Here is a 12,731-nt window from a genome sequence, read left to right on the forward strand (position 1 = left end):
CATTGCCTCCCCTGAGAAACCAAATGTCTGTATATCCCAGCCTCCACAACACCCTGGACTGAAGAAACTTCTCATCTCAGCCCTAAATAATCGGCCCCTTTTCCCAACACCCCTGTACCCCTCCGTGTCATGAAGTGGAGATGCCGGCATTGGACTGGGATAAACACAGTAAGAAGTCTCACAACACCAGACTGAAGTACGACAGGTTTATTTGGTAGCACAATCCATTAGCTTTTGGAGCGATGCTCCTTCGTCAGGTAAGTGGGAGTTCTGTTCACAAACAAGGCATATAAAGACTCAAACTCAATTTACAAAATAATGACTGGAATACGAGTCTTTGCAAGTAATCAAATCTTAAAAAGGTGCAGACAATATGAGCGGAGAGAGCATTAAACACAGGTTAAAGAGATGTGTTAGGACAGTTAGTGAAATTCTGCAAATCCGTCCCGTGTCCCACATCCCCCAACCAGCATAAACAGCCTCTCGGTGTCAATCCTTTGCCAATCCTTATCAGAATCTTGTTTCAAAATAGGCAAATTTACTCAGCTGTCATCATTGGACAAACCCCTCATCACAGCGACCAAACTAGTGAACTTTTCTGTATTGTACAATACCACGCCACCACATTCTGCAGCCTGCTTATCAGACTGCATTCATTTTAAAGTAACACACAGCTTTCTATTATCCAGGTAACAGATATGGTTCACTATCAGCGCACTAATTAAAAAGAAAGTGGAACACTTCAGAGCGAGCCTTTGAAAAGCAGCCCTCCGCATACCCCCCCAGGTATTCAAAGGCTAATCTATCTATCACAGCGGTGGGTTATCGGGGAAGCCAAAATTCATTCCATTACTCACAGTAACATTCCTGGCCCACGATAACATCAGCACCTACTGCTCATCAGACTAAATATTCAACTTTGCCAACAAGAAATATCCCTTTGAACAAAAACAGCTTTACACAACTTATTACAGGCACAACAAATGCAAAGGAAAAAGCACACCACCCATTTTGAACTTGCATTGTACAGTGGGTCACGCTGATACAACTTGGAAACACGTCAGGGATGATCGAGGGTCGGCACAGTGCTTAGCACTGCTGCCTCACAGCGCTAGAGACCCGGGTTCAATTCTTGGCTTTGGTCACTGTCTGTGTGGAGTTTGCATGTTCTCCCTGTGTCTGCGTGGGTTTCCTCCCACAGTCCGAAAGACATGCTGGTTAGATGCATTGGTCACACTAAATTCTCCTTCAGTGTAACCCGAACAGGTGCCGGTGTGTGGCGAGTAGAGGAGTTGCACAGTAACTTCATTGCAATGTTAATGTTAGCCTTACTTGTCACACTGATAAATAAACTTTACTTATTGAGATTGCGCTGACGCGACTTCATATTGGTGCAGTTTATGGGATGTGATCTGGTTTCTTCCTGATGGGGAATGAAGAGCTGTCAAGGAAGCGAGGCCTACCCGCTGGGTGTGTGTGTATTGGCGCCTGTGGTGAAGGAACCTGGCCACCAGGATCAGACCCAAGCTGGCCATTCAGCCCATCCAGCCTGTGTTGGCTCCCTGACGAATTAGTTCCTCACCAGGCTCATTTTGCCTTTACATTGCCCAGTTGATCCAATGACCCAAAGTGAAGGCAAATACTGCAGAAAGTGGAATTTGACAGGAACTGTCTGGGGGTTTTCCCGGGTAAGTAAAGGTAAGTATAGACCCCGGGGCAAGGGGTGTGGCCAAGCAGTGCCCTGGCACAGGTTGGCACTATGCCCATTCCAATTTGTGCCAGGGCCAATCTACACCAAGGGGTGGGGGATTCATTTAGATGTGATGTTGGCAGGTAGAGGAGCTGGGGATGCTCCTGTGTGCGTGTGTGTGTGGGGTGGGGGGGGGGGGGGTGGAGTGCACCTCAAGGTCTACATATCGCAGTTTGAACTCACCAGTAACCCAAGCTGTATGACACCACCCTGTCTCCTGAGTGGGAGCAGGTGGAGACATACTTGGCCCAATAGCCACTTCAACATGTAACCATTCTAAGACCTCATGGTCATGAGAATTCATAATTAAATTGCGCGGCAACGGTGCACCTGAGTGTCACTGAAGGAGGTACCCCTCCCACACTGGCACTGGAATGGCATCATCAATGCAGGGCTGTCTACTCTTGGTCAACACAGTAAAAAGTCTGACAACACCAGGTTTTAGTCCAACCGATTTATCAAATAAAACCTGGTGTTGTCAGACTTTTTACTGTGTTTACCCCAGTCCAACGCCAGCACATCCACATCATGACTACTCTTGGTCATCCATGCTGTGAAATAGGCTGCGTTGTGTAAATGGAATGAATTTCAGAGCTCTCGCAGGGTAGTTCAAAGCTGTATGCTGCTACAGTGATTCACCCAACCACCAAAAGGTATAAATAAGGAACTCATCCTGGAACAGGAAGTGGTACAGTTGACATTCTTGTCCCAGCCAACAATGCTATTACATGGAATCCACAGCAAAATCAGGCCATACGGCCCCACTACTCAATGCTAGTGTTTAAGCTCCACATGAGTCTTCTCTCACCCTTTCTCCCTATCAGCTGAACCTTCTAGATCTTTCTGCCTCGTGTGTTTATCCTGCTTCCTCTCAAATGCATTATATTCCCTGAAATGCATAATTGTCCCTGAATTGGTTCTCCCTTAATCTGGCACACATAATTCCCTAAATTTGCACCCCCTTTATTGTGGAGTCCAACTAGAGGTAGGCAAAAACGTCAACGAAAGACTTGAATGAGGCACTCACTGAGTGTTAAAATGGGCACTGCGTGGGCTTGTAGGGCCAAAGGGCCTGTTTCCTGTTCTTTGTATTTTGGTTGTGTGGAAAATGAAGGGATGGTTTTAACTCTCAATGGGAGGAACGTGAAAGAAAAAGGAGAGCAAATTAACTTGCATTCATTTCCCCCTGTTCCTTGTGGAAGTAGTGTTGTTATTGGATCTCCAATGCCCACCTGTGGGCTGTGTGTGCAGGCAGCATGGTGTTCATTCAACACTCTGCTGGGGTGTCACAGTGCGCAAGACGCTGGAGTGAGATTCGAACCCATGACTTTCTGACCCAGTATCGCGAGTGCTAACGTGGAGTCATCACTCAACGAGTGAACCACTAGAACGATAGGAAGGAGGGTAGAACACACAGCGGGCGGGAGTGACCAGAGAATGGGCAGAGTCAGTGGGTCACAGAATGGGACAGGTACAAAGTGGAAATATTTGATAAGATGTTAGCCTTGGCTGCGTATTTTTATTGGTCTTTATCATGCAGTTCTTAAACGCACTTTCCACATAAACACGGCAGACAAGATTTTCCAAATAGATCTTGCACAAAACTCAGCCTGTCGGATAAACCTGCAAGAACCTGCCAGGGATAAGTGTAAACATTTGTAAACATCTTAGCCAAGGTTTAGCTACTGATAAGCTGAAGCAGAGGCAAGCATTCAGTGTGTTCACACTGAAGGCGCACGATTAGAAGGTTATGATAAACAGGAAGCCCAAGAAAACAAAAATAATATTGTTACTTTTAATCTCAGAATCCTTACAGTGCAGAAGGAGGCCATTTGGCCCATTGAATCTGCACTGACCATGATACCCCCGAGGCTTTATTAAACGATGAACCTTTCAGACCTCCCAAGGCGCTAAGGGATTTCCAAGCTATAACACTGCCTCAGAACAACTTTGTGAAGCAGGTTATAGTGCATACGTAATCAGTTTCTGTTTTATCTCGATGGCAAATCATCTAGGTTCATTCCTCAGCCCTCTGAAGGCTTTTGTTCCTGCCAAATCTAAATTGGTTGAACCTTTTATTAACAAGCTGGTTCTAATGAGAGGCTGCATACTTACCCTGCTATTCCCCTGACACTAGGGTCAATTTAGCACAGTCAATCAAACTAACCCATGCATGTTTGGAAATCGGAGTACCCGGAGGAAACCCGCACAGACACAGGGAGAATGTGCAAACTCCATACAGACTGTGACCCAAGGTCAGAATTGAATCTGGGTCCCTGGCGCGGTGAGGCAGTGGTGCTAACCACAGTGCCTCTCCTAAAGGCAGAGCCTGCCATTGAGGTACACCAACCACACTGCTGCCACACCTCACTGCACCTTGTGTGCATCCAGACAGTGAGTGTGGAAGGTTATTCAGTCATGGGGACACAGAGGGAAGGTGTTACAGAATCATCCAGTTCTATCCCCATCTCAGCACACCCACCTTTGCAGCAGCGACCATTACAAATTCATTCTTACAACTCACCCTCTTTTAAAGCTGAATTAAATCAACTCTTAAGATGGTGCCATTGTGGTAATGTCTCTGAGCTAGTAATTCAGTGCCCCAGGATCATGCGCTGGTGATATGGGTTCAAATCCCACCATGGCAGCTGGTGGGATTTACATCCCATTAACAAATGTGGGTAAAAGGCTAGTTTCAGTAATGGTGACCATGAAACTGTCAATTGTCATAAAACCCTATCTTGTTTGTAATGTTCTTTAGGGAAGGAAATCTCCCATCCTTACCTGGTCTGGCCTACATGTGACTCCAGAGCCACAGCAATGTGGTTGACTCTCGACTGTCCTCTGAGATGGCCTTGCGAGCCACTCAGTTCAAGGGCAATTAGGAATTGGCAACAAATGTTGGTCTTTCCATCAGCACCCAAGAAAGAATAAAAAGAACGGCCCAAGTTTTATATTGGGTGCTTTCCATCAGGAAGATATGAAAAGGAAATAAGTTAATGACTTTAATAACCTGGTTATAATGGCGTATCAGTGGATGAGTAATGCAATTACCCCCAGTTCCTGGAAAGGTTCTGCGTAGATTGGCAAAGTTATAGATTAATAAATTACTAAAGAGTTTATGACCACAGAGTCTAGTGTCTGACTGTAGAATTTTAAGGATGGAACACCTTGAAACATATTCAGTCAGAGTGCCAGCCTTATCTCAAGGTCCCCACCCACCCCGAGATTACTGACTTTTAACCAAACGCCACGATCAGATACCTGCAATGAAACTCCGCAAACTCTTGTAATGGATTCTCCTCGATGATCTCATAAGGAAAAGATGCCTTGCGCAATCGGGTTGGCAAAGACTGGGGCTGAAATTCCGTGGGACTGTACATGCCACCGGGTATCATCCCGTTTTTCTTCCTTGGCAGCGTGCTGTGAATGGAAATACTTTGGAGCGAGCTGGAATGCTGACTGGCGAGAGGATCTCCAAGATCGAGTGTTTCCATCGAATACGTGCGCACGCTCCTGCGGCTGGTTTGCGTCTTGCGAGGTAAACTTGCAAAGTTTCCCGCGGCCATCATCTTCAGCTCTGCATTTAGAGAGACAGATACCATTAATAACTGGGTGGCACTTAATCGTTGCTATTAAGATTTCATGCTAATTATAGTCCATTAGTGACTAACAGCTCCCTCGACTATTGATCATTTAGTCGTTCCAAAAGATCTGACAATTTCTGAAAATCTGACCAAAGAGGCTCCAGAAAGAACTGATACGACGGAGATCGTTCAGTCTTACTCTGCTGGTCTGGGTCTTTGGGGGTTAGGCCACAATAAGAAAGCTTTCTTTGTGCTACTGTTCTAGCCATCCAGTGCAGACATCTTGTAAAAAAAACATTTCTTTATACTTTGCTCCCTTTCCCCAATCGAAGCCCCATGGATAGTTTGACCTTTGACACCTTGTCCAATTTGTCAACATTGACGTGAGCATCTCAACAGAAGGGTTGCTGGGAGCTTCGCCAATTTGGCTGGATTATCTTGGCAGCTCCAGCTATTAAATTCCAGATGCTACAGAAAGAATCAGAGAGGCAAATAAACAAAATTGTGCTCGTTTCAATTCTTTGAATATTCTAGTTGATTGATCGTTGTGAAGATATTGGAGCGTGTCAGTTATGGGAAACGGAGAGTCTAGTAGCATTATCTATGGACTATTAATTCAGAAACTCAACTCATGTTCTGGGGACCTGGGTTCGAATCCCATCACAGCAGATGGCGAATTCAATAGAAATATCTGGAATTAAGAATCTACTGATGACCATGAAACCATTGTCAATTGTTCATCTGGTTCACTAACGTCCTTTAGGGAAGGATACCTGCGACTCCAGAGCCACAGCATTGTGGTTGGCTCTCATCTGCCCTCGGGCAACTAGGAATGGGCAATAAATGCTGGCCAGTGGTGCCCATGTGCCATGAATAAACAAAAGTGGGATTGGAAATCTGAGCACAGACCAAACCTAAGCTGGGATCTTCCTGAATTGCAGAGCTAAGTAGTCCCACATCCAACAGCGCAGTAAACAACCCCCCCACTCAGCACTGACCAATCCCAAAGCAGATCTCCAGGTTTCTTCAGCAGTTTTTATTGCACTATGTGCACTGGTCGGATTCTCAGGATGTCGGAATTGCCCTGGAATTTTCTCCCAGAAGTTGACACTGTTACGTTTGGCTCAGCTATTCCAGTGATAGAATTGGACAACACTGATTCTGCTGTTAGAATCATGAAACTGGATTGGATGAGGTAAAAGGACCCCCCAGAATCCAACCACAACCAGAGTCAAGAATCTCAAGGTTATTTATTAGTATCACAAATTCCATAGGTATGACACACTGAAAGAATATTATGAGCAAGAAAGCTGTATGCATTATCTTCACAATGTCCAGATTCCTCTTCTACTAGTTAATGCTTCTGATGGCCTCCTAGTGCACAAAAGTTTGCTGACTATCCCTCGCTCACTTGCAGAGAAAAAATAAAAATATCACGTTTGTGTTATATTAACACTGCAATGAAATTACTGTGAAAATCCTCCAGTCGCCACACTCCGTCACCTGTTCGGGAACACTGAGGGAGAATTTAGTACGGCCAATGCACCTAACCAGCGCGCCTTTCGGTCGGTGGGAGGAAACCCATGCAGACACGGGGAGGACATGCAGGCTCCACACAGGCGGTGACCCAAGCCAGGAATCGAACCCGGGTCCCTGGTGCTGTGAGGCGGCAGTGCTAACCAGTGTGCTGCCCAATTTCTAGGCGAGCAAACAGAATCATTTTGGGGCCACTTCATGTAGCAAACTAACCTGTTCTTAAAACAAAACACATTCTTGATATTAACTTTTGTTTACATTATCTAACCACTTATATCTGTCCTACACTACAGGATGCCTTTAGACAAGTCTTTGCCTCATGACACTTTGTTCACATTCGATCGATACCAAATTTGCATCTAGTTTGCTAACCTAATCAACATCAGAGTGCATTCACACTTTTTTTTTGCTATTTGAAGTTCTGAAGCAAATATTTTGCCAATACAGATGAGAAAAAGGTCAAACCTTCACTACGACTTAAAGCAAATCCCAGATAAGCTTAGCCGAAACTGTCACCATTTTTAAGAGCTCAGGCCGAACTTCAGACTCTAGGGCTCTTCAACCCACACAAAGAACCATTACAAAAAGGCAATTCATTCTGCGCAGGACAATGCTGAGGGGAACAATGTTTTCTATAGTGTCACACTGCATCCTACGCTGCTGCCTTTTCATACTTAACTGCAGAAAAATGTCTCCCAAACTCTGCACTCCCGCAAAGACTTTCATTTCTAAAACCAGCTCCTCCAGGAGGTTTCTACAGATACACAGTGTGTGTTCACCAACAGTACATTTAAAACAAAATCACCTATGCTTTCGTACAACAGTCCATAAGCAGTCAAGTCGGTCCCCTTATCCACTGAAAGAAAGCATTAAACGGTCGGGTTGGTAACTATGACACCCTGTTGATTTAAGTGCAGTGTTCCCCCAAGGCTGAGTGTTTGAGATATTCCCAGCAGTACTGTCTAGGTAACTGCTGAGGTGACAGTGCAAGTGAGACAGCAGAAGTTTAAAGTTTATTTACGTGTCCCAAGTAGGCTTACATTAACACTGCAATGAAGTTACTGTGAAAATCCCCTAGTCACCACACTCCAGCTCCTGTTGGGGCACACTGAGGGAGAATTTAGCATGGCTAATGCACCCTAACCAGGACATCTTTTGGACTGTGGGAGGAATTCTATGCAGACACTGTAAGGACGTGCAGACTCTGCACACATAATGACCCAAACTGGGAAGTGAATCGCGGTCCCTGATGCTGTGAGGCAGCAGTGCTAATGACTGTGTTAGTCTATCCATCTAATTTCCCTGATCTTAAATCTTTCCCAAAGCCTGCGTGGTATTTTGTGTGTAAGATAACGCAGATAGTCTCGTAAAGTTAGCACAGCCAATGCATCTAACCAGCACGTCTTTCAGACTTTGGGAAGAAACGGGAGCATCCGGAGGAAACCCACGCAGACACGGGGAGAACAGGCAGACTCCGCACAGACGGTGACCCAAGCCGGGAATCGAACCCAGGTCCCTGGCGCTGTGAGGCAGCAGTGCTAACCACTGTGCCACCAGTAAACGCAGATCACACACATTTAAGCATTTCACATGGACCGACATTCAAATCCTGGCTGCTTTGCGAGCTATTTGACCATTCACTTAGCCAGCCACATTCACAGGACGTTAATGTGGACCCCTGTGACTTTCACCAGGATAAAGGATGCGGCTAACAATTATCATTATAGGGCACCTCATGATAAGTCGCTGACAATCACTTTTATCTTTAACCGAATGCCGAGGTCAGAAGCAGCGACAACACAAGATTTTACAAAGCTTCAGAGCGTCTGCAAGTTAAATCCGTAAATCATGGTCATATGAAGATACACAGTAGAAAATAGTAGCTGGAACACAATATCTAACAGGGAAATGGCATCACTCAAAATGAATGCATTTGTGCTTTATGGAAGCAGCTTTTAAGCTATTTTCTCTCTAGAGCTCACAGCTCCTGCACAACGTGCTTTCACTGAACTGTCCAAAGAGAAAACAGATGGGATCTTCATGGGCAAAGACACTGCGGGATACAAAGTTAACAGGAGCTTTCAACAGCAGCTAACTTAAGAATCAATATCGACCTACCTCCAATAAACGGTGAGGGCTTTTTCTTTCAATGGAATTCCACACACTGATTCCAGTGTCTCTCGCACAACCAAAGCTGTGTGTGCTGAGCCCGAGGCTTTCTGTCAGATTACACATCAAAGCACTGAGGAATTATTTATGAAGTTTAGCTTCCTTCTTTTATGAAGCATCCCTCCATCTCGCCCTCCCTCTCCACAGTCACAGACCCAAAGTTGCTGCTGCTGGAGCAGGGCAAAAACTTCCAGGAGGCACTGCTCTGGTGTCTGATCTGCTGCTTCCCAGCCACACCCCAGTTTGGAGAGTGAGGAAACCAGTCAGAGCTGCACATCTGACCAGCAATCACTGTAAATTTATTGACATGTCACTGAGCAATCCTCACCACACCATTCCACAAGCAATTAGGGCCCTGCCTGTCCTAGTAAAACCAATAACGATTAAACTAAGTAAGATTGACACCTACAGGGTGCACCCCCTTCCCTACCAAACACACACTTCTAAAGAGGGGCCACAAATGTAATTTAGCTTTGTTTTATTTATTCATAAGTCATGGGTGTCACTGGCTGGGCCAGCATTTATTGCCCATCCCTAGTTGCCCTTGGAGGGCAGTTGAGAGTCAACCACATTGCTGTGGCTCTGGACCCACATCCAGGCCAGACCAGGTAAGGAAGGCAGATTTCCTTCCCTGAAGAGCATTTGTGAACCGGATGGGTTTTTCCGACAATTGACAATAGTTTCAGGGTCATCCGTAGATTCTTAATTCCAGATTTTTTTTTTAAGCAAATTCAAATTCCAACACCTGCCGTGGCAGGATTCGAATTTGGGCCCCCAGAAAATTAGCTGAGTTTCTGGATTAATGGTCTAGCGATAATACCACTAGGACATCACCTCTCCTATATAAAGGCAAATTAATGAAAGGGTCAGAGCAGGGAAATGAGACAGACTGTATTGCGAGTTGGCATGGACTCATTGGGCTTCCTTCCAACATTTACTTATTCTTCCAGGGGATATGGGCGGCGTCTGCAATGCCAGCATTTGTTGCCCATCCCCAACTGACCTTGAACTGAGGGGTTATGGGGAAAAAGCAGGAAAATGGGGATGAGGAAAATATCAGCCATGATTGAATGACAAAGCAGACTCGATGGGCCGAGTGGCCTAATTCTGCTCCTAGATCTTATATCTTATGGCTTGCTTGGCCATTGCAGAGTCAACCACATTGCTGTGGGTCTGGAGTCATATGTAGGTCAGACTAGGTAAGGATGGCAGATTTCCTTCCCTAAAGGATGTTAGTGAGTCAGAAGAGTTTTACAAAAATCAATGATAGTTGTCATGATCCTGAGACTAGTTTGGGGGTGGCATGGTGGAACAGTGGTTAGCATTGCTACCTCACAGCTCCAGGGACCCGGGTTCAATTCCTGATTTGGGTCACTGTTCATGTGGAGTGTGCACATTCTCCCCGTGTCTGCGTGGGTTTTGCTCCAGGGGCTGCAGTTTCCTCCTACAGTCCAAAGACATGCTGGTTAGGTGAACTGGCTATGCTAAGTTCTCCCTCAATGTACCCGAACAGGCTCCAGAGTGTGGCGACCAGGGGATTTTCACAGTAACTTCGTTGCAGTGTTAACGTAAGCCTACTTGTGACTAATAAATAAACTTTATATTCCAAATTCATTAATGCAATTAAAACTCTGCCAATTGCCATGGTGGGAGGTTGGACTGGGACAAAGTAAGAAGTAAGAAGTCTCACAACACCAGGTTAAAGTCCAACGGGTTTATTTGGTAGTAAATGCCACAAGCTTTCGGGGCTCTGCCCCTTTGTCATGTGAGTGGAGAGTCTGATCAGAAACAGAGTTGTGATTAGCTGTAAAGACTCCCATTCTAATCAGCATTCTATAAACTGTGTGTGACTTTACAAGATCAGAACTCTGTTTCTGATCAGAACTCTCCACTCACCTGATGAAGGGACAGAGCCCCGAAAGCTTGTGGCATTTACTACCAAATAAACCTGTTGGACTTTAACCTGGGTGTTGTGAGACTTCTTACAGAGTACTAGCGAGGACTCTGACTTACTAGTCCAGTGAGATTACCACTGTGTCACTGCCTCCCTCAATGTTAACTGCTTTCCATTGTGGATTCACATTGTAGAAAGTGTTTCTCCCTCTGTTATTTGTATTTTGATCACTAATGAATGAGAACATTAAAAAAAAATAGAAATAGGGGGCACTGTGCCAAGTTAGGCTGACAATACAAACCAATGATGTAAAGTCATCCGGAACCATTGAATGATACAGCACAGCTCAAGGCTAATCAACTCACACAGCGTGCAATGATTTAGTCTAACCTCACTCTCATCAGCAGCAATTCCTGCCTCCTGAAGGTTTACCATGAGAAGCCATTACCCAGTGAAACACTGAGTCACGCAGTTCAGGAAAACCCCCGGTTCCATTCCCAGTCTGGAATGGGTTTGTCAACCAGAGTTACAGCAGCAACTTGATTCCAACTGCCCTCTGTGTCCCTGCGCAGGACCCAATGGGGGCACATGATACCTTGAACATGACAATCACTGAATAACAGCGCACCTTGACGGTCACTGCTGATAAACAGCCGGAAGAGGCAGACCCTGTTGATGACCTGTTTGCTCTTGGGGATGAGGGATGTGGAAAAGGAGGGTGGAGAGGCGAGCGGTAACTGCTGCTGTCACGAGTTGTGATCAGTGATTCACTCAAATGTGGTGCAAAGGGAGCCAGAACCAAACAAGGCCCAGAGCCTTGGAGACACAGTGAATTGACATCCATTTTCCCCAGTCAATCACACCATTCCAACAGAGCACCATTCTAGACACTGTGCACTGTTTCCGACGGAGCAAATAGGGAAATGACTGCACTGAAAAGAGTATCAGTTACAGCACTTCACCACTCAAGGGGAGGCAATGGTGTAATCATAGAATCACTACAGTGCAGAAGGAGGCCATTCGGCTCATCGAGTCTGTACTGACCACAATCCCACCCAGGGTCACACACAGCAGTGTCCTGGAGGTTAATCTTCAATCCGTGGGGACTCCAGGCCAATCCTGGATTGTTGGCCTATTTGTCCGGCCTCTTTATCGCTGTTTAAACATTCCCAATTTTCTCTCACCTGGCCTGAAAAGTGCAGCTGGCAACAAAACATTGCAGACACTTGAGTCATTAACTAGCTCCATAGCTTGTTAATTCATCATATCAAAATGGCTGCCGAGGGCGGCACCTACTCATCGTCCTTTATTGGTAAGTTATTCTGATAGTTCCTTTTTTTAAAATTCATTTACAAGATGTGAGCATCGCTGGCTAGGCCAATACTTATTGCGCATCTGCAGTTGCCCTTCAGAAGGTGATGCTGAGCTGCCTTCTTGAACCGCTGCAATCCCTGTGTAGGTGTACCCACAATGCTGTTAGGGAGGGCGTTCCTGGATTTTGACCCAGTAACAGTGAAGAAACGGGAATATCTTTCCATGTCAGGTTGGTGAGTGACTTAGAGAGGAACCTCCAGGTGGTGGTGTTCCCTGGTATCTGCTGCCCTTGTCCTTCTAGATGGTAGAGGTTGCGAGTTTGGAAGGTGCTGCCTACGGAGCGTTGGTGAGTTCCTGCAGCACATCTTATAGATGGTACACACGGCTGCCAGTCTGTGCCGTTGGTGGAGTGAATGTTTGTGGAAGGGGTAGCAATCTAGCGGGCTGCTTTGTTCTAGATGGTGTCAAGCTTCTTGAGTGC

General features: G+C 45.8%; 1 protein-coding gene across 2 annotated transcripts in view; it reads right to left on the reverse strand.

Annotated features, from left to right (window-relative positions):
• Positions 1-12,731, reverse strand: part of bcar3 (BCAR3 adaptor protein, NSP family member) — a 183,468-nt gene that overhangs the window by 87,739 nt on the left and 82,998 nt on the right. The window contains exons 1-2 of one of the 2 annotated variants that reach the window (XM_080195244.1): positions 8,992-9,216; positions 5,015-5,330 (exon numbers count right to left, since the gene is read on the reverse strand). In XM_080195244.1, the coding sequence (XP_080051370.1) occupies positions 5,015-5,322 (308 nt within the window). In that variant the 5' untranslated portion in view covers positions 5,323-5,330; positions 8,992-9,216. Of the gene's footprint in view, positions 1-5,014; positions 5,331-8,991; positions 9,217-12,731 lie in introns of those variants that run through there. The other variant, XM_080195243.1, reaches the window with a different exon arrangement.

The sequence above is a fragment of the Carcharhinus amblyrhynchos genome, chromosome 9 (genome assembly GCF_965287045.1).
Source record: "Carcharhinus amblyrhynchos chromosome 9, sCarAmb.v2.hapA, whole genome shotgun sequence".
Classification (NCBI taxonomy): domain Eukaryota; kingdom Metazoa; phylum Chordata; class Chondrichthyes; order Carcharhiniformes; family Carcharhinidae; genus Carcharhinus; species Carcharhinus amblyrhynchos.